This window comes from Nomascus leucogenys, chromosome 21, assembly GCF_006542625.1.
Source record: "Nomascus leucogenys isolate Asia chromosome 21, Asia_NLE_v1, whole genome shotgun sequence".
NCBI classification, from domain to species: Eukaryota; Metazoa; Chordata; class Mammalia; order Primates; family Hylobatidae; genus Nomascus; species Nomascus leucogenys.
Window position 1 is genome coordinate 45,672,549 of NC_044401.1, and position 22,541 is coordinate 45,695,089.

The window sequence follows — 22,541 nt, forward strand, 5'->3', positions numbered from 1 at the left end:
TGGAGCTCCCAAGTCAGGGTCAGCCTTCCAGAAATAGAACTGGCTCTGAGGTGGCCTCGGGCATGAAGGAGGGATGCAGCCTATCCCAGCAGGAGTGAAAGATGAAGGACCTTGGAGTGACCTCAAGCTCTTTGCTTTAAAAAGAATTCTGTAGGTTTTTTTTTTTCAAGGCCTTGAGGAAAAGTCCTAGGGTCAAAGGTCAGAAGATTCCCAGTTGGTTAAATAAGTGAACAAAAAGGCTTTCTGCAGGGAGGAAAGGGGGTCTACCTTGTTTCTAGGGGCACCTTCCTTGCTGCCTCCATTTTCTTTGCCCCTCTCATCCTTTGACAAATAAACATCCAGCACAGTGGCTGAAGAGGAGGCTCTTCGGTAAAGGGGGAGTTTCCAGAAAGAAGTTGAAGCCGGTAGCTCCCAGTCCCCTCTGGACGCGAAGGCCAAGGGTGCCAGCGGGGTGGTGCGGGCCTCCGGGTCTCCTGTGTTGTCACCGTCACATTCGATCACACCCAGAGAGGAAGCTGGGTGGCAGGGCTCCACCAAAGGAGACCTGCCAGGTTAGCGAAACAATAAAAAGGCAAGGAAAAACATCCTGGTTCCGAGGAGGAAGAGGGGGGAGAGGCGGGCGCAGGAGGGGCGGGAGGAAACCGGCCTGCTCCCGGGGGTGTGCGCACTGGGCAGCCCGGCCCGGGCCCGGGCCCCGGTGTCCACACAGCTGGCGGCTGACTTTCAGAAGCTCTGCAGTTAATTTACTCGACAGACCTCTGTGAAGCGGCCCAGGACTCTGAGGAAATCATAGAAACATAATTTGTCTGGAGCGTTGACGACTGCTAGAAAATGGAGCCGTGGAGTGATGTTTCAGCACGAAGGGCTCTGAGGCCTGCGCTGGTTGATGGGAGGGAGCTCCAGGGCCTCTGAGGGGAGAAGCTAAAATCTAGTTAAGAGAGAAATGTATAGTCTGCTAATGCGTTTTGTAAATCAAGATTGGGAAACCTGACATTCTATTCAAATATAACCAGTATTTTAAAAAATCAGTTGTATACCATAGCCAGTTAAGAAAGATAAAACAGAGAAAGAGGAAGAAAGGAAGGGGGCTGAAAAGAGAAATAAGACAAAAAGAAATAAAGTTACGGAATTTTTTCAAAAGACATACCAGAGCAGGACAATAATAATGATTATTATGGTTATATTGCAGCCAAAACGTAGGTAGCATCCACTCCATGCCAGCCACTGTGCTGAGCATTTCACGTAGACTGTCTCAATCCATCCTCACGACAGCCTTATGAGGTCCTCCCGTTATTATCCCTGCTTTTCTGATAAGGAAACTGAGGTGTAGTGAGATTAAGTAATTTGTCCAAGGTTACACAGCAAATAGTAAAACCGGATCCAAACCCAGGTCCGTCTGACTGCAATAAAAATCCAGTTTAAAAAAATACAGAAATAGAGAAAGAATGAAATAAGAAAGAGCAAAACTAAGACTGAGAGCTCCAGAGAAAGGCTAACATGTACTGAAAGCAAAAGCCAGAAAGGACAGAGCTAGGCTTCCTCCTTGTGGGCTTCGGGGATGTCTCACTAAGGACGCTGGGATCCAAACTGCAATTTCCTGACACAAACAGGGATAGGACATCTTGATGTCCTATGTAACTCACTGTCCAAATGGAATTCAGCGCTCTGATACGATTTAGAAGAAAGGGAGGAAGCAAGGCTGGGAGGAAGGGAGAGAGAGGAGTCCATGCTGATTTCATGCAAGTAAGAAAAGGTGGCAAGAGACGAAGATGATGGTTTGAGTGCATTATTGGGAGATTAGTGGGACCATTAGCAAGCAAAGGGAGGTCAGGTTTTGGAGGAGGAAGAGATGACGTGTTTGCGTTTATAACTGTTACCTGTTGGTTTAAAGTGAAGCTCACTAAACCTGTGTGAATGCTGGCAGATGGCTGAAGGCACAGAACTGGATTGTAGTTGGAAGCACTCACTCAGAGAAAACAGGGGAAGCCACACTGTGTTTTCTTTCCAAGCCTTTGTCCCGCAGTTCTCTCTACCTAGACTGTCCTACTTCCTTCCCCTTGGCCTCCTGGCAAAATCAGCTCAGAGATCACCCCTTCCAAGAAGTATTCCCCAGAAACAACTCTCTCCCTCTGGACTATTTTATCTTGTTACACAATTCTAGCTTATTCTCTCGCAATCCTAGGTCTCTTATGAGAGACTGTGGCTCATAGCAGGTGCTCCGTAAATATTCACTGAACTGAGGGGGAGGCAGAAGGTCAAGGGTAGAGCTGTGAAGGACATCCCACCTGGTGGGAGGCAGAAGAGGTGGCAAAGCGTTAGCCATGGCAATCACAGACAGATGACAGGACAGAGACGAACAACTGAAAAGGCTATTGAGATTTCCCAGAAACGTTCTCCCTTTCTCCAACTCCTCTCCAATTTTCCACTCATCCTTCCACATCTACCTCTTCCTGATGCCTGACTCTCTTAGAGACATAACGCCTGATGTGTTCCCGGGAAGCATTCATGACTAACATGTACACAGCACACGCATGTTTGCAAAGCGTGTCCATGTGGATCAGTTCCATTCATCCTTCCAACAACACTGAAGTCAACAAAACAGTTATCGTCTCCATTTTACAGATACGGAAGCAGGTACAGAAGTTAAATGACTTGCCCAAGGTCATAGCCAGTTCACTATATCACAACTAAAACATTGCTCTGTCCAGTAAGTGCTTTCACAGTCATAATTATATTTGCTCCTCCTCAAAAATCTTGTTAGAAGCAGGAAAGTCTTTATTATCCTCATTTTTAATATGAGGAAATTAAGGCCTAGGGACATTAGGCAGCTATCCAATGCCACAGAGGCAGAAAACAGAAGGGGTTAAGCACAGGTCCTCCAACCCCCGCCAGAGCTCCACGGCATCTCTCCCCAACTCTAACAGCAGCTACAGCCAGTAGCACTCCATTACCATAAAGCATGACTGTACTAGAAATAATTCCTAACAAACCACAAGAATTCCCCTACCCAAGTGAGTATGGTCCTCTTCAAAGAGGTCCCAATAAGACAATACTTATTCCATCAATACTGTTATTGCTCACACACACACACACACACACACACACACACACATATATATATATTTTAATTATACAGATGAGGTCTCACTATGTTGCCTAGGCTGGTCTTGAATGCCTGGCCTCAAGCAATTCTCCTGCCTCAGCTCCCAAAGTGTTGGGTTTACAAGTGTGAGCCACTGTGCCCGACCCAATTGGCTAGTTTTCAATAGAGCCTGCAGAATATTATTCTCTTGAGTTTCCTGAATAATGATACATTTCCATCCCTTGATAACGATGTTGGATTATTTTGGAAACACAAAACTTCAAAGACGATCTGATGAAAGATGCAGTAGATGGAGATCCGCAACCCCATTTTCAATCCAGGAGGTTTGCTGCAAGAAACACCAGGGAGTTGCTCGTGTGGCTCACACACACTCTGAAGGTGGCTCTCAACTCCTTCAAACACTTGTGAAGCACGTATTGATAACCCCCAAAGGTTCTGATTTGAAGAATACTCATTGACCACAGAGGTCCAAGTGTGACTGATTTTCAAAGGCTTCTTATTTTGTGGTCACACCTGGCATACTGCTTTTATTCAATCCTGATAGCTTTCTATGTGTTCATCTGGTCTCCTCAGATGACCTTAGGTGAGGGCTGTTGCACTTGGTTTTTCTGACTTCAAATCATGCAAGTTGGCTCTTTCCTCTCCATGTTTAAGGCTAAGAAGCAAGAGAGAGTTCTAGGGATACCAAGGGGTGAGGTTGGCAGGGGTCCAACGAGGGGAAGACCAGGTAACAGAGGTCTTTGAAACATGGACTTGAACCCTAGGCAGGGAGCTTGCCTGCTGTCCAGTAAAATGCCTGGAAGGCAAGGTGCGGTGAGGGGGTTGCTGTCAACACCATGACCAGTGTAAACGGGCAGTGGTTTCAGTAGCATCACCGTTGCTAGCATTTCTAGAGCTCTCTTGCCCAGGCAACAAGCCGTCTGCTTTAGAGGTGTTATACTGCACTTCTCCATTCCGAGCAGGCCTCTTTCTATTAATAGCCCATTTGACAGATGACAAACTGACCACACAGAGAGGCTAAATAACCTACCACAGTCCTACAGCTGGCAAGTGGCACTGCTAGGGTTTGAATTGAGACTGTCTGACCCTTCCAAGCCGGGACCTCGGTGGCCTGTGACTGCAACACCAGCAGGGCTCTCGTCCACACCCTGGCAAAAGATGATCCCTGAAAAAGTCTCACCACATGGCCATAATAAAGGTCCTGGTGGCCAGGGAGGCGGCAGGAGTGAAACCCGTCCCCAAGTTAAAGCTGTTTCCATCTCCTATCACCCAGAAAAGGAAAATGGAGTGGTTTTCAATTCTAGCCCAACATATGATAATCACTAGTCACAGCCCTGCACGAGGAACATCCCCCCAGATGACAAGCAGGCGTCTCTCTCCTGACTCTTGCTACTTCTTCCTCCAATTTGATTCTTCAGTTCCAAGGTGGAACTGCAGGGCCACCTGAAGAGCTTGACCTTGGCCTCTGCCCTCTTCTTGTCACTTTTCTTCCTCCCCCATCTTCATTTCCCAGCCTATCAGAGACATTAAGAAGAAACTTGTCAACTTATCAAATCCATTTCTTTGCCTTCAGCACCTTCTCTGCACAGATAGATGGGGGCTCCTGTTATTCAGGGTCTTCAGTGAGGTCAGATCCTCCCTCGAGTTCCCCGAGACATCCCAGGAATTGGGAATGCAGTCTTGCCTGCCTGCCATGCTATCTGACCTGTAAGCTTTCCTCAAAAACATTTACATGACACAAAAGCTAGAATGAAGTTCAAGTACCTCAGAGCTAAAATATTAAGCAAAAGGAAACTGTCCATTTTTAATTGCCTCTGTAGACTTTGCAGATGGTCTTTCCAGCTCCTTAAGGACCTTGCAACCAGAGCCCCATACCATGTGGTGGTGCAGACCCTGCTGCAGGACCCTCCACAGCACCTAGAGGAAAATTGACCTCCTTACCATGGTTCTCACGGCCCTGGGTGATCCAGACACCCTGGCCTTCCTTCTTGCCAATCCTGCGACAAGGCAAGCTGGGTCCTGCCTTAGATCATCTGCCCTGGCTGCTCCCCCTGCCTGGAAGGCTCTTGCTGCTATAGGCAGGGGGACGCCATGTGCCAAGTCTCCAAGACAGAAATGAGTCTGGCATGTATTAACAACTGTCTGGTGTAAGTGGGGAGCAGAGCAAGAGAGGGTGAGAGAGGTGGCCAGTCAGATCCTGCAGGCCTCATATTCCAACTTAGGGGGTCTGGATTTTATTCTAAGTACAATGCAAAGCTCTTTGAGGGTATTAAGCCTCCGAGTAAGGTGACCTGAGTTACATTTTAAGAAGATCACTCTGGCTTCTGTGAGTACAGATTAGAGAGAGAGCATAAGTGGATGCAGACAACAGAAAAGAGCAGTGGGGAGGAGAGCAGATTCACCATGTATTCTGGAAACAGAATCACCTGGAGTTGCCAAAAAAGAATCACGGTAGTGGGTGAGGAAAGGAGAGGAATGGAGGGTGACTTCTAGGCTTCTAGCTTAAGGAACTAGGTGCATGGTGTTGCTAACTCCCGACATGGGAAGCGGCAGGAGTTGACACAGGGTGAGGGGTTGAGAATCAAGGATTCTGATTCTCTCTGATTTTCCTCTTTTATTTCACCATCAAACTTTGCCACAGACAGGCCTTCCATGCCTATCATACGGTAGGCAGGCTTCTTCCTGCACTTTTAGGAGTCCCACTAAACACCTCAGAATGGAGGCCAGTGGCCTTTCCCCAGACCTCATTCTCCCCAGTCTCCCTCTGCCTTTTAACTTGGATAGTTTCCAGGTGAGAGGACAAGTCAAGGTAGAAAGCAGAAATATGTTAACTTCTATGGACCTTCACAGACCTCCACATATGATGCATAAACCATGCTACATCCAGATTATCTGCCAATCCACAGCCAACCTGCAAGCCACCCCCACCTCTCATTGCGCCCTCATGCCGGGCTGGCATCCCTTCCTCTCCACCATCCACACTGGATGTTCTCCACCTGACTGGAGCTGATTTCCTCTTCCTCTGTGGCTTTAACTACTGCCCCTCAGGGCTGAATCTGGCCCTGGCCTCCCTCTAGTTCAGTTCCACATTCTCAACCATCCACAGAATACTTCCAAGGGGACATGCAGTCTTTACACCGAAAGGCTGAAACTGAAGGAGCCCCTTTAACAGCAAAGAGCTCCTTTCCATTCTGTCCCGTCATCCCTGTGGCCAGGCAGTCTAGTACTCCAGCCTTACTCTTTTAAGTGGCCCTTGCATCTCTCCCTTTCAATTTCCACTACCTCCACTCTAACCCATGCTCTGTCCTCAGTCTTTCCTCCCAACACATCAATACGATGCCCACCAGCATTCCAGTGTCTCTTTTTTTTTTTTAATTATAAATGAGTATTTTTATTCTTATTTTTATTTTTTTTTCTTTTTTTTTCATCCAGTGTCTCTTAAACAACTACGGGGCTGTAATGAGGACAGATATGTATGTGGTGCATCTATGAGACCCCAGCTCCAAGCAGAAATGAACAAGCTAATTATGCTTTCCCTGTTCAGAAGCCATCAGGGGCTCCTTGGTGTGGATGGGATGAAAACAAACACCTTAATAGGCCTCTAAAGCCCTCCACGATCAGGTCTAATCCTCCTTTCCAGTCTTGTCTTCAACGACTAGTTGATTTGGGAGCCTAACTAGCCTCTTCAAGTCCTTTTCTCCAGCCTTACTGGCTGTTGATCACCTCCATTTTGAAAAGTCTTGGGCTTTTCAATATTTGGGATTTTGCGGATGCCATTCATCCACCACCTCTCTTTTTTTTTCTTTTTTTTTAGATGAAGTCTCACTTTGTCTCACTTTGTTGCCCAAGCTAGAGTGCAGTGGTACATTCTCGGCTAACTGCAACCTCCGGCTCCCAGGTTCAAGCGATTCTCATGCCTCAGCCTCCTGAGTGGCTGGGATTACAGGCACATGCCATCATGCCCAGCTAATTTTTGTATTTTGAGTAGAGACAGGGTTTCACCATGTTGGCCAGGCTGGTCTCGAACTCCTGACCTCAAGTGATCCACCCGCCTTGGCCTCTCAAAGTGCTGGGATTACAGGTGTGAGCCATCGTGCCCAGCCCATCCTCCACCTCTCTGTCTATCCACATCCCAGTCAACTTTCAAAATTAAATCAACTCCCCTCTTTCCCACTGAAGTCTCCCTGGACTATCCAGCCCCCAGTGGTCTCCACGTCTGCATGCAGCAGCCCATCTCCACCCTCACCATTCCTTTGGTCAGTATGATCTCCTGTGGCATTTCTTCAGCTGTGAATCACTCATGCATCGTTATTTTGCTTTTTACAATCTTGATGTGTGTGCTCCAACAAGACTGAATGTTCCCTGGGGGAACATCACCTGGCACGGCTCTTCCACATAGCAAGGCTTCTGTAAATATATCTTGATTTACAAATCAGTCCAATGTGACACAAACAGAGACATCTGCCACACTCCAACAAAAGAAGAGTGAAAAACAGGATAGAAACGTCTTTGTTTCTGTCTATGCCCGATGAATGGTGAGTGGGTAGAAGAGAGCATAGAACGTTCAAATGAAAGCAATTTGACAGCATCTGCATGGAGTGCCATTTAACCTCACCTCCTACTAGGCAGGTATTCATAACAACTGCCTCACAATGTCAGCCACTGCTCCACATTCCCAGGAGAGGGCCCATTAAGAAAGTCACCAATTCATTTCAGCTTGGCTTATAATTAATGCAGCAACCTCTGGCATCAATAACCTATGGATTGGCATATGAGTAGGGCATAATTTACAATCTCTATATAAAATGTCATTTTAAAGACTTGTGGTCTTGTCTCAGGCAATTTCAAACAAAATTTTAAAAAAATTTTTACTCAATAGGTGTCCTCATTGCCACTGCCATCTCCTCATATTTTCCCCACGCCAATGCTGGCCCCTAATCTCTACAAAAAAGCAAGAGCAAGGAATGGAGGGAGGGAGGAAGAAGAATGATGAGCAGGAGAGGATCTTAGAGATCTAGGACAACTGGCACCCCATTTTACAGATGAGAAAACTGAGACCTCCTGATATTGTGGGACAAGCACATGGATTTGGTCAAAATCTATTTAAATCCTGCTGCCTCCATTTACGGTGTGATCTAACCTCTCCTGGCTACTGTTTCCAGAACTGTAAAACGCAAATAACATCCCTCATGGGCTTGTTTTGAGGGTTAAATGGACAAGGAGTGTGAAGGCACCGACCACACATAGGTGCTCAAAGGCCAGGGAGTCAAAAGTCAGACCCCAAAACTGGTTTCCTTCCTTGTTGCCTCCCCAGGATTCTTGGAAGGGAACATTTATGGCAGCTGAAACCTCCCATTCATACAAAAAGGACACTGGAGAGAGAGGGAAGCCACTGAAGAAGGCAGTAAGTGGCTAACAAAACCACAACTGCCATCTGTTCTTTGCTTTCTTTCTGAGTGTCTCTGGACAAGGACAAGTTAACTTCAGGAACACTGTTTTCAGCCAGCTGGGCAGGGCTACTGGAAGGCAGGAGGGATCACCAGGAGGGCACAGGCTCCTTCCCCAGCCTCCAGGACAAGGATGCAGAAACTGCCCAGCTGGGCAGCAAATACCTTTCAGTCTCCCTCAGTCCACACCATTCGGGTCTCTGGCAAAACATAACAGTTCAGCATGTGCACACAGGCTGAGGACAGCAATAAAAGGGTTCTTGCAAGGTAAAAAGGATGTGGCTTTTAAACACTCATGCACCACGGAGAGTCCCTTGCCCCCTCCCGCCTCCCCCCTTCTATTTGGGACACCCTCCATCAAAGCAAACAGGCTTCTCAGGAATCCCCACTACCACCACCCCCAAGCCTCCGCCAGGAGTGAGGCAGCTGCCTTCTGGAGGAAAGCCACTCTCCCTTCCCTGAGGGGCTGCTTCTTGCCCGCTGCACCTTGTAATGGTTCTCCCAGCAGCCAAGCTAAATGACGAAGTTGGCCCACAAAGTTAGAGCAATTCAGGCGACAGCTATTTAACAGCTCAGAAGGGGCTCAGCTCAAAGCGCTTCCTTTCCTCTAGGGAGCTGCATTTTTCTAAGATTATTATTTCTCGGGCTGGCTGCTCAGCTACTCAGCGTCATTTCCCCTTTGGGTGGGAAAGTTCTTTCCTTCTGCATTGATTTTCATTATGATTTAAGCCTTCTCTCCCTCTCATCTGCAGATCCCACAATGAAAGCATAGCATATGGGTCACAAAATTAAGGCATATAAACTTTGCATTCAGCTTAGAACTGTGGCTCAGAAGTCCTGAGTGGTAGAAAAACACACGCAGAAAAAGAAAACCTCTAGGTCTCAGCATCTTATCACCACTGGCTGAAACACCAGCAATAAACATCAGCTGAACAGCCAGCAGGGTGACGGGTGGGCGCTAAAGCTTAACAATGGCTATATAAACAGGGAGCTGCTCTCCAGGGACTTACAGTCTAATACAGGCAAACAATCCACAAAATGGAATGCAAACGCGGTTACTCAGCAATGAGAAGTTGAACTCTGCCAGGAAGAGAAGAGCTGGAAATGGCCCACAGGGAAGAAAAGGACATCTGTGGCCCTTGCTGCTGACATCAGTGTATTTGGAAGTCCCAGGGGCCAGGCCCTGACTACCAGCATCCCCATGGCACGAAAGGCCTGCAGGAAGCTTCCCCAACAACCAAATGGAGCACGTTACTTGTGAGACTCAGGGCTTGTTAGTGGCAGTAGCGTGGTGCCTCCCCAAACACAAAAATGCTGAGGGAGAGCCGGGATGACCATCTGTCAGGGGTGCTGGAGGGGCAGACATTTGCATGGGACACAGTGTGGACTAGAGGACCTGTGGAGGCCCTCTCAGCATTGAGACCTTGCTGCCTTGTGAAATGAGTGATAGCATCTAGTGATACATGAGGACCAATCCATAAGGCCCCCAATCCTGGTTATCAGAAAACTCAGACTCACTGAAATCACTCAACACTGGTTTCCTTATGTGTTGTTTCTTTTTTACCCCTAAATGACACTGTTTGAGCCACTATCAGAAAAACAAGCACAGGTCATGCCTAGATCCTTGGCCATATGAGTAGCTTCTAGCAGCTTCAACAGGTGTTCATTTCATCTCTTCTAATAGCACCTTTCTAACATCTCTTCAGAGACTGGGCCTTTGAGCCACTGAAGAGGAGGCACTCCTTGGGTGGTGTCTGTGGGGCACCAGGAGAGCCTACTTAGGTAAGAGAAGGTGTGCACTATTCCAACTACTCTCTCGCTGCTTTCTGGGACTCTCACATGTATTCCTTCCAGTACCTCATATACCTGAAGCCTCCATCACTCACCTCTGCAAAGGAATCAAACTGGGAAAGCCACAAAACCAAGACCAGCAGTGTTACCTGCCACACCTGTGAGGGATGTTTGGGTCCCATAAGGCCCCAATTCTTAGCAGCTGAGTGCTCTAAGCTAGCAGCCTCCACTGTCCCTATCTCTCTGTAATACCTGTAATACCTACCTCTCTCTGGAGATCCCACCCCTAAGAGAAGGAAAGAGACTCATTTGCCTGCCCCATCCAGCCAGGGCCCCTGCAAGTCAGTGTCCCTCCCACCTATCCCCTAACAACAAGATGGGGGCCATTCAGCTAAGACAGCCTGACTACTACCCAGAGAAATCTGCCTTCCGCTCTTGGGTGTCTCCTCTGAAATGTTCTCAATTCTCTGCAGTTTATCTTCTGTTTAGAAAAACTCACAAAATACTACACAGTGTTCCTCAGTTACTTTTCCCGTTGGAGAAAGTCGGGAAATATGTTGTTTTATGTTCTTGATTCCTTCCCGTGGAAGTTAGCAAAACAGCGTATGCTGTAAGTAATCTAAAGTCAGAGTCACTCCGGGATGTGTCTCCTACAAGTCTTCAGAAGCTTATCTCTCCTCTCCCTTTTCTTACTGTTCCTCGGTTTCTCAATCTTATGCCAGTGATTTAAAAATTCACAAAATAAGGCATTTTGCGATAATGGGAATACTGTTGAATATGAAATTGAGTTTTTACAGGAGAACTTGATTTTTAAAAATCCAAACTTTTTTTTATTGAACTCTAAGAAGCACCTCTAGGTTGGAGGAAGCAAGCTAATTCACGTGCCAGAAAGTCTGCATGATATGAGAAACTTAAACGAATTGTCAATTACGCAGACAAAAAACTCAACTTTCAGGGAAACTCCAAATCAATGTCCAGTGTTGCAAGCAACCCAGCTTATTTGAATAGCCCGGACAGAGCATATGCCCTGTGTCACTCACAGGAAGGCAAAGGCTAACACCACCACGTTGCTGACTTTGTTCAAAGCACTTTCCATTTATTTTTACTTTCATTTTGTCACATCATCACTAGGAGGCTAGAAGGAACAGGGATCATCACTTCCATTTCACAGATGGAGAAAGTGAGCTCAAAGAGACACCATTCCCAAGGTCATAATGGTATTATGGTTAGAATTCCACTCAGTATGTGGCATATTTTTCCAGATCATAAGAAAGAACTGGACACAAAGGTGGCAGGGAGAAGAGGTCAGTTCCTTCTCTCTGCGTGGGACAGGCGGTGGCTACCACGGAGCAACAGTTCACTGGGAAAGGAAAGGGGAGGGAAGAGGCTCGGGGATGGTCCTGTATCAGCCTGTGCCTTGCAGGGGTTCAACCATGCAACCCCAACCGCGTTCCTTTGCTTTTAAGTCGAACCAGTAGAGCGTTTTGTTTCAAACTACGTACATCCTTTGTCCTTTACAATATCCCGTCCTAGAACCCCTTAAAAATCAGTTATTTAGATGAGAAAGTCCAGCCCTGTACCTGGAGAGGCCAGTTCTGTATAGCGGAAAAAATGAAACTGGGGACCGGCTGGCCAGATATCGGAGGTGGGAGAGATGCTTTGGGGTCTTTTTCCCTTTCCTTTCCTTTCCATTTTTTTTTTTAAAGTGGGGTGGAAGAGATACAGGGTACCCCATAGGAAATAAGTTTTCTTCCAAAGGGTTGGGGGAGAACGGGATGGTCACACCCCTCAGTCCAGCCAACTGCGAAAGCGTCCCTCCCTACCCGCCGACCCTCAGGGTCCCGCAAACGCCGGGCAAGGAGCCCCCACCCTGGGTCGCGCGGCGCGGAGGGGCCTACGGCTGGAGATGCAGCCCGGGGCGCGCCCACGCCCCCAGCCCAGGCTGGCCAGGCGCCAGGTTCCCGGCTCTCACTCACCCGCGCTCCCGCCTCTGGGGGCCCGGCCGGAGGGTCCCCGCTGTGTTGCGGCGCCCGGCTCAGGGGCCCTGTAGCTGGGGCCGGGGGTCGCGGGCCCGCGGCGCTCCCGTGGCGGCGTGGGCGGCGGCTCGCGCTCCGGGCGGCGCTCCAGCTGCAGCTCCAGCCCCGCTCCCGCGACGGGCGCCAGGTTCAGCGCGCGGCGAGCCGGGGAAGGCGGCGGGTCCCGCGTCCCGGGGGCCGCCGGCGGCGGCAGCAGCAGCAGCGGCAGCAACAGCAGCAGGAGCGGCGGCGGCCACCGCGAGGCGCGCGGCGAGGCCATGGTGACGGCGCCCGCCCGCGCTCACATGCCCGGCGCGCGGGGCGAGGGCAGCGGGCAGCGGGCGGCGGGGCCGCGCGGGGCCGGGGAAGTGAGCGGAGTGAGGCTGCTAGCGCGCTCCCCGCCTCAAAAGTTGTCGGGAGCCGCGGGAGGGCGGCCGGGGGCCGGGCTGGCTGGGCGGAGGCGGCCCGCGGCGCCGCTACATGCTAATTAGCCCGGGCGGGTCGCTGGCTGGAGGGCGGCTCCTCCTCAGTTGACATCACCGGCCCCGCGCGGCGGGCCCGGGGGCGGGGAGAGGGCAGGAAGGGGGCTGGGGCCCGGCGCCTGGAGAGCGGCCCGGCCCGGGACAGCGGGATGAGGTCAGCGGAGCCACGGTGCTGCAACTTTTGTCACACACATGCTCCGCATAGAGTCTTCTGAATCGGGCACCACTTTCCCAACTCCTTAAACGCACAAGAAGTAGGTGAAAAGCAGGTCCTGGGTAATGTGATTAGCACCAGACTAGATTATCCCAAGTGCTTTGATAGGAGAGAGAAAGGGAACGGTCCCCTGGTACCCAGCCCGCGCTGTCACCGCCCTTACTGATTTGAAGTGTCCCCACTCCCACCCCCACCTCCCCTTCTCCAGGCCCCAGGGCTGGTGATGAGCTCGTGTTTGCCAAACCTAACACCTCACCCTCCGGCCAACGCGAGAATCCGAGTATCCCCCACGCCCTCTCAAGCTTGGATGCCGGCCGTTCTCATCCGACCACTGCCTTTGGCTCACACCAGAGTTCTGCAGAGATGTCACCGCGAGGACACCCAAACAGGCTGCAGGGAAAAGAAAACTGTGAATTCAGGCAGCCTAGGGCAAACTCATCATCAGGAAAAGAACTGCAGATCGCAAATTAAACCAAATGATGCCCAGAGATCACAGAATTTTAAATGGAAACCTATGGGGAAAGATTCAAAGATTTCATGTAAACAAATTTTCTTGGTAAATAAAGTTCCATTTGTTTCCATAACCTCTCCCTCCCCAGTAAATGAATAATAAAATGTCTAAAGTTTAGGACTGTATGCCTCCTCATTAAGTGCAGAAAGAGGGGCTCAAATGGGAAGATATCTTGCTCAAGATTCTGAAGGTAGACCCAAAAACGCAATGATTGATCTGTGAATGACCATGTGATATTATTAATTCTGGTCTCCCAATTCAGAGTTTGCAATAATTCGCAAACGGAAACAAATAGTATTGCAACAGAATCAAATGTTGCAGCTCCTTGGGGATCTTGCCAGTTCTGTTGGGGGCCCCTGTCTGACAACCAAATGCTCGTGAAAATATGAGTATGCACCTCACTTTCAGGCCTGGCTCTCCATCCCATTTCTCTGCTCTTCTCTGTTTCTCTGTCTTCAGATCTCCATGACCCATCTCCAGGAGAATGAGATCGTAGTGTCCAGGGCAGCTGCAGATGGGCCTAGGCCCACTTTCTGGTGACTCAGTACAAGTGAGTCATTTGGCAAAAAAACATAAAGGAGGCTGTGTATAAACAAACTCACCTTAAATGAGGGAATGAAGAGTAAAGATTTGGTTTTATTTTGTTTTGTTTTTAAACAAATCAGCTTTCCAGGGCTCTAACACAGAACTTCCAGGTCCCTCCAAGAAAGTATCAAACAGTAATCCCCCTGAAACTGACTTGGTTTGCTCCCATGGCCTGAGCTCAACTTCTCTGGATGCTGCTCTCACATTAACAGGCAGGACTGCACAGCTGCCCAGACCCAGCCAGACAAGCCCCAACAGACTAGGACTGTGCTCAGAGGTTCTGGTCACTGCCACTCCCTCCCCTCCAAGGAGACCATGTCACATAGTACTGGTTGCACTCCCAGGCAAGCAGAAAGGTTTAAGGGTAGAATGGCCCTTACAGGCTTCTAGTGTGGATTCAGGGATCCTATGAGATAATCTGCCTTCTCTACTAAGACCCAAGGAGTAAACATGTACCTGCCACCTCCCACCAATCCTCCCCCACCCCCAATCCCACCCCACTTTAAGTACCACAGGCTTATCTCTCTCTAATCTTCTTTCTGCCTTCTAAGAGAAATGACTGAATTCAGGGTAACTGCCAGCTAGAAAGGGCTTAACCAGCAGATTAGGAGAGGGACACACAGGGAGAACTTGGAAAGATTGATAAAGGTGTAGATAGATTTCAGCTCTTTTTCTTCTCCTCCTAAGGCAGAACCACCATAAAGTGGATTCATAATGTGAATTCTTGTTCCTTTAACAGCCTTAGACACTGATGTTCAGCTCAATAGGCTGTGTGAAGAAGCTGTCTCATTGAGCTGAACATCAGTGTCTAAGGCTGTTAAAGGAACAAGAATCCACATTATGAATCCACTTTATGGTGGTTCTGCCATACTTTAGGATAGCTTCCAAAGTTGCTCTGGGAATTGGCATCCCAGTCAGCCAGAGGTGAAAAGAACATGGTGGTGTGAGCAGAGGAGGTTTCGGTGGGCCCGGTCTGGAAGCGCCTCATCTCCTCTTACATTCCACTGGAGAGAGCATGGTCACATGGCTCACCCAACTGCACAGGAGGCTGGGAAATGTAGTCTAACCACAGAGGCAAAGAAAGGGAGAAGGGATTTGGGTAGACTGCTAACAATCTCTGCCCTACCTCTAGATATCGGTAGGGCAGGGAAGGAAAGGGAGAGTAAAAAGATTCATCTTTTGGTCTCAGTTTCCTTCTTTATGAGGGTGTTGAATCAAATGATCTCTCAAGGCCCACCTAATCTAACATTCAGTGGTGTGAAGGGGCCATGAAATGTCCTTCCACACCAAAGTGAACAAACTGTGCAGGTTCCTACCACAGCAGACCTGCAGCTTGAGGAGGCCTCCTCTGCTGATTGGTCTGACTGGTAGACTTGACAGAGAGGACCCTGGGTTCTCTCTAAGTTCTGTTCCAAAGCTATTCTCATTCTTTGGCCAAGTCAGGTGATCTCTATTGATCTGTCTCCTTAGCTGCCCAGTGGGGAGAAAAATCATTTCCCTCTGCTGCCTCTTGGGGTTGGCCTGAGGATATGATGAGATTACTGGCCAGAAGGCACCAGGAACTCTTCTGACTAAAGTGCTCTGCACGATGCCCTTATTGTAGCCAGGGCCTTTTATAACACTGCATTCTAACCTGGCCCCATGGTGGGCCCAGTTCCTGAGGATGGTGCCTGTGCAGGATTTGTGGTCACGCAAGTTGGCATTGCCATGGCTGGGATGCAGTGGCAGATGCACAGCAGTAATATCCTAGGGACACTCAGGACTCTGGTGACTATGGGTCCCTGAGAGCTGACAGATCAGTTAATAGACACCTGGATTGAGCTTCACTTAGGGACAGGTAGGTTGGGCCCACGGATCACTGTCTCCACTGGGGCATCTGGCCGGCTTCTCTGTTATCTGCTCATCACCCTATTAAACCCTGAGTCTGTTTACTCATCCTCTCATCTGCTTGTCCCCTCCCACTCTCAATCTACAGGGTGCTTTCTGGGACGCTCTGTGCTTTATTCATCTTTATATCCTCAAAATCCAACCTAAGACTTTCTTTTATTTAGTCATTCAACAAATATTTACTGAGTGACTACACTGTGCCCGGCACTGTGCTGAGTGCTGGGCAAGTCTGTGACATCGTAGAGCTTAAGGGTTTGGAGGAGATAGACAGTAATTAAGAGTATAAATGTAAACTTGTCATATGTAAGTGCCCGAAGGACAGCACTCAGGAGGGTGTGTTGGGTTTCCCCGTGGGCATGAAATTGAGCCCTGATCTGAAAGCTCTGTAGGCTGTTAACCAGGCAAAGCAGAGTGGGGAGAGTATATGCAAAGCACCTGAGGCAGGAGGAAGTGGGATGCATGGAAAGAACTGGAAGAGAGCCATTGTGGCTGAGGTAGAGAGTGACGAAGAACATGGAAGGAGGTAAGCCTGGAGACTTTGATAGGAACTAAATCAGGGAGACCTAACAGCTCATTTTAAGGATTTTTTATTTATTTTAAGAGTTTAAGGAAGTCATTATAAAGTGTTAAGTAGAGAAGGTAGAGTATAGTGAAGGTGGAGGAGGAGGAGTAAAAGGGTGAGGGGTGACATGATTTGGGATTGGAAATCATCATTCTAACTATGATAAGAGGAACAATTTAGAAAGAAACAAGAACTCATGCCCGGACTCTTGGAGTCCAAGTGGGAAGTGATAATTCTTGGATAAGAATAATAGAAGTGAATTCAGGGGAGAATATGGATGTGAGAGATGGCAGTAGGTAAAATCCACCAGACATGTTGACGGACATGGAGGATGAGGGAGAGAGAGAGAGTGGAAAGGTTTCTCAGGTTTCTGGTTTGCATGATTGGATGGATGGTGGTACCAATCACAAGGAGAGGGAACGGTGGACAAGAACTATTTGAATCTGCAGACTTGGAGCTGAGGGGAGAGGTCCAAGTTTAAGGTTTGGAGTACAAGGGGATGGGATTAAGTAGGGAAGAGAGTATCATAGTCAGAGAAGACAGGCTGAAAATGAGTCCTGGGGAACACAACATGAAATGGCTGGGAGAGGAGGCTGAGCCAGAAAAAAGACTGGAAAGGAGCCACTGAGAGATAGGAGAAAACCCAGGAGAAGGTTACATCACCCCAGCAAAGGGAAGGAGATCCTGGCTCACAGTGTGCAATGCTACCGAAAGGTCAAGTGAGGTGAAGACTGAAAATAACCATTCGTTTTAGCAACATGGAAGTCACCGGTGATCATAACAAAAGTGACTTCAGAAGAGTGTTCAGAGCAGAATCCACATGGAGAACAGTGGGAGGAGCGAGAGCTGAGAAAGCAGAGCTGGTGGAGATAACTTTTCAAGAGAGTGTTGCTCTGAAGGGGGAGAGTGAGCTGGGACAGTAACTACAGGGGAATGAGTAGAGGGGAGTTCTTGTTTTTAGGGGGAACATTTGGACGTGGAAATGGTCTGGGTGGGAGGGAGAAAGTCAAAGGTGATGGGATAAGGTTTCTGAGAAGCAGGAGGGGATGGACTCCCTAGCCTAGGTGGACAGACTGGCCTGGGAGGAGGAAAAGAGGAGAGCATGGGACACCGCAGGGCCTGGACTTCCCTCTGAGGACTTCAGTTTTCTTGGCAAAGTAGGGGACTTGACTTGTAAGAGGGGCTACTTGCTGTGAGTGGAGGGAATGACAGGGTGGCCCTGAGGGATTTGAAATTTTGAGAAACACCAATGTATTCTTTTCCTAGAGCTGCTGTAACAAAGTCCCACAAACTGGGTGGCCTAAAACAACAGAAATGTATCCTGTCACTGTTGTGGAGGCTGGAATTCTGAACTCAAGATGTCAGTGGAACCGTGCTCCCTCTGAAGACTCCAGGAGAGAGCTCTTCCTTGCCTCTTCCTAGCTTTGGCGGTGGTTGGCAATGCTTGCTATTCCTTGGCTTGTAGCCCCTGCCTCCATCATCATGTGGTCTTCTTCCCACTGTGTGTGTCTGTCTTCACGTGGTATTCTTAGAAAGACACTGTGACTGGATTTAGGACCCCTTATAATCCAGTCTGATCTCATTTTATTCACATCTGCAAAGATGCTATTTTCAAATAAGGTCACATTCACAGATACCAGAAGTTAGGGCTTGAACATATCTTTTGGGGAGGCGTAATCCTATCCATTATCATTAAGACATTTGGAAATGGTTGTAGAGAGGGAGAGAAATGGAGAAATGTCCCAGCATGCCCAGCCTTTCACGGGCCCATGGGGACTGGTGAAGATAAACCAATAGTGAGAGTATGCTGCAGCATCAGCTGCTCTCCCACTTGCTCCTCTCTGCTCACCGGCATCCTTGGGCACAGCTGGGGCACCTAGCCCTCTCCTGCTGCAGGGCAGTTTTCCCTCCCACAAGAACAGAACCTTGTGACCTCTCTTGACTCCTCCTCCCTTCCTGCCTCAGCCTCCATCTCTGCCTCCCATTCAGTCCCTTTCTCTGCCCCAAGGTACATGAAGAACTCCTGCAGACAGGAACTGCAGAGCTGGCCCCACAGCACCAGAGCTGTCACAGAAGAGCAGAATTCCAGCCCTCCATGGCACATGGGCTATATCTGCACTATTTTGTTCAGAGCTCCAAGAAGCAGGTGCATTGGGATTTTCACCAAAGAACGAAAGGAATAAACCCATCTCCCTATTTTTTAACCCCCCAGAAAAAGCCTTATTCTCTCCTTTCTGGAATGTCAGGACCAGTGTCATTTTGTCCAGGCTGCATTGACCTCTTTGCTGGACCCCGGGCATGGGGAGCCCTTGCTGCTTCTCAACCCACCAATGCTGAGCTCCAGGGGTATTTGCCTTGCAGGTCCAAGGTGATAATATAAACACCGCAATTCCTCTGAAAACTGGCTGGAACCTCCTCCAGGGAGGAAGCGTTGCTCATGGGCTGGCCAGGCTCCCAAACATCACACACAGCAACCTGGAGCTCCAACTTAACACAGCTTGGGGCAGGTCCTCAAATGACCTTCCGTTTCTTGTCTGCCCATCTGAGAGGACCATTCCATTACAAACAACATTCCTTTGATAAAAGTGGTTACACATTGTAAACATCAATGAGCCAGGAACATTCTCCGGTGCAACAGGATTCTGATAAAGCAGTCCTATTTTGCAAAACCTTCCAGTGTGAAACATCCTCCCCACAGCAAGCAGGGAAATTCCTGGGATGCCACAACATTGGGCAGAGTGTCCAGGGCCCCAGGGAAGGAGCAGAAAGTCTAGAGATGGAGCTCCCATTGTGGGTAGAGGGACCTGAGTTTTCAATCATCTGTTCATCAGTCACTCACTCAACAAATATTTGCTGAACACGTCCCAAGCGCCAGGCTCTGATGGAGTCACTGGAAACGCAGTGTTTTCACGTGACTGCAAAGCTCCCCTGACTTTCAAAAAGCAGCAATGATTTCCTCTCCTCACAAGTCCAGGTTGACAGTCGGGTGCAATGTCCACACACTTCTCTACCTCACTTGCTCTGTGAGTCTGGATGTGTTCTTCTTCCTCTCCAGCCCGCTGGGCCCTCATTCTGTTGGCTTTTCTGTTGTCACTCTCTGTTTGCAGGTATCTCTTCTTGAGCCTGTTTCTGGGTCTCTCAGTCTCTATTCTTCAAGTCTCCCTTTGTGTTACCAAGTGCTTCCCGGCCCAGCCACTCTACCTCTCCATCAGTCTGCCCTTCTTCCAATCAATTCATCCCCATTTTTTTCTCCTTCCCTCTTCTGTTTCTTCTCCTTAAGTGACTGTTGATATAGAACTAAATACATTTTTCTTAGGTTTGTAGAATAGACTTTCACATTCTCTGGTGTTAAGTTCTAAAATTCATTGAAAAATGTTTGCATTCTTTAGTGTGGTCTGAATTTCTTGTAAGAGTATGTGTAATTCTTTAAAACTGTTTATTAAAATACGATGCCTGTATTAGTCCATTTTCATCCTGCTGTGAAGAAGTACATGAGACTGGGTAATTTATAAAGAAAAACAGGTTTAGTGAACTCACAGTTCCACATGGCTAGGGAGGCCTCATGGCAGAAGGCAAAGGAGAAGCAAAGTCACATTTTACATGGCCGCAAGCAAGAGAGTGTGTGCAGGGGAACTGCCCTTTATAAAACCATCAGCTCTCGTGAGACTTACTCACTATCTTGAGAACAGCATGGAAAAACCCACCCCCATGATTCAATTACCTCTCACCGGGTTCCTCCCATAACACATGGGGATTATGGGAGCTACAATTCAAGAAGAGATTTGGGTGGGGACGAAGCCAAACCATATCAATGCCCGTGGAAAAAAGTGCCCATGAAATGCCATAAACATGCCAGGCAGAGCTCCAAGAATCTCGCTCACTGAACACACTTGTGTAGCCACATCTCGGACTAAAAGTTGCTTATGTTGCCTTTCAATATTCTCCCCCACATGTGTCACCACTGCCCTGACTTCTCTCAGCATGGACTCCTGTCTGATAAAAGACCAAATCCCTGGTTTTGTATGTTATGGAAGTAAAATGCAGTCATATGGATTAGTTCGTGTCTAGCTTCTACTGTTGCTCAGGACTTCACTCACTTTGCTGCATGTAGGCATGGACTCTTCATTGTCCTTGTGAGGTGGTGGCCATTGTGGGGCTATCCCACAATTTACTTTCTTTTCAGTTGTTAATAGGTATTAGGGTAGTTTCCATTTGCAGCTGTTACAAATACATTGCTGTTAAAATTCATGTACATGTCTTTTGATGGCATGTATTACTGTTATAAGCAGGAAAGAAAAAAAGAAAACTATTTCCATTTGGAAAGATGGGCATGGCCAAGTGGGATGTTTTCATAAAAGGGCTCTGAAGTACGAGACAGAACACGAGTCTTCCTTCTGGCTTCTCTATTATCTAGTTCTACAACTTTAGGCCAATCAGTTAACCTCAGTGAGTTTCAGTTTTCTTATCTGTAAAATATGAACAGTAATGCCTGTCATTGGTAGGCATTACTACCTCACAGGGTAACTGTAACAATCGAACGAGATGATGGATATGAGGAAAAAAATTTTTAAGGTGTCATGCAAAAAATAACGACCAGGTGTGGTGACTCATGCCTGTAATCTTAATGCTTCGAGAGGCTGAAGCAAGAGGATTGCTTGAGCCCAGGAGTTCAAGACTAGCCTGGGCAACATAGTGAGACCCTGTCTCTACAAAACTAAAATTAAATAAAAATTAGTCAGGCATGGTGGCATGCACCTGTAGTCTCAGCTACTTTGGAGGCTGAGGCAGGAGGATCGCTTGAGTCCAAGAGTTCAAGGCTACAGTGAGCCATGATCACGCAACTGCACTCCAGCCTGGGCAACAGAGCAAGACCCTGTTAAATAATAATAATAATGTCTTTATTTCTCTTATTACAGAAAAAATTAACAGCAACAATGTGATGCTCCTGACTTATTTGTTTTAGAATTTTGAACTTGTGACTTTCATTAGACATGAGAGCTCCCGAATCCCTGATCCACTGTGGGCCACAAAAGAGAAATGTCTCAAAATGTCCAATCTCCAAAGGTCTATGTTTTGCATGAGCAAGTGGGAACATGTGGCCTGTGCCATGTTTTTCCCCTTCCAGGTGGCCCTTGGCTCGCATTAGCTGGGGGCTCCTGGTCTAGATGAGCAACAGAAAAACCCACCGAATGAGCTGTAAGGGACCTTGGGGTAGACTCTGACCCCTCAAGGGAAGTCATGTACCCACAAAGGATGCACAGAACGCCAGGTCTGGACCTGTCTTCAGACACCAGCCAGCGCCTCATCCTCTACCTTACACCGCCCAACCTCATATAGCAAGGATCTGACGACAGTGTGGGCAGGAGACAGGAGTCCATGTCTGCTGACCATCAGAGCCAATCTAAGACTCTTCACTCTCTGCCAGCATGGATCATCTGTTAGTTTATGGAGGCTGTTGGAGTCCACACACTGGTGAAGATAGGCAGGGCACCCTCCCACCCAAGTTCTTCCTCCCCATCCACCCAAAGCAAACCTCATGTCCTGAGGCTCATGCTGTGAAATGTGTTGTTTCCTCAGGCCTCACCAGGATGGTTTCTACCAGGTGAGACCTCAAGCAGCCAGCCCACAGATTCTTTGTGAGCGCCCACCACACTGGCAGCCCTATCTCAGTGCTCTGGGGATACAAAGCTACAGGCTCCCTGCCCTTGGGGCACTCCCACCTGGGTGAGGGGAGAAGTATAGCCTGAATGACAGAGAGTGATATGAGTGAGGAAGGGTCTACAGTGCAAGGAGGCTCTGAGGATGAGCAACATGTGAGAGGGGTTCTGAGGCAAGAGCCCCTGAGAGCCTCCTGGGGAGATGGGGAAATGAATGAGAGCCTTGAAAACTACATGAAACTGGTGATTCTCAGCCCTGGCTAGACATCACATGTGCCAGGAGAGCT

General features: G+C 48.4%; 1 protein-coding gene across 1 annotated transcript in view; it reads right to left on the reverse strand.

Moving 5' to 3' along the window:
• The window catches only part of HEG1 (heart development protein with EGF like domains 1), an 89,721-nt gene extending 76,977 nt beyond the window's left edge, over positions 1-12,744 (reverse strand). The window contains exon 1 of the mRNA XM_030801767.1: positions 12,318-12,744. Coding sequence (XP_030657627.1) covers positions 12,318-12,636 — 319 coding nt within the window. The 5' untranslated portion in view covers positions 12,637-12,744. The remainder of the gene's footprint in view (positions 1-12,317) is intronic.
• Positions 12,745-22,541: the final 9,797 nt, after the last annotated feature.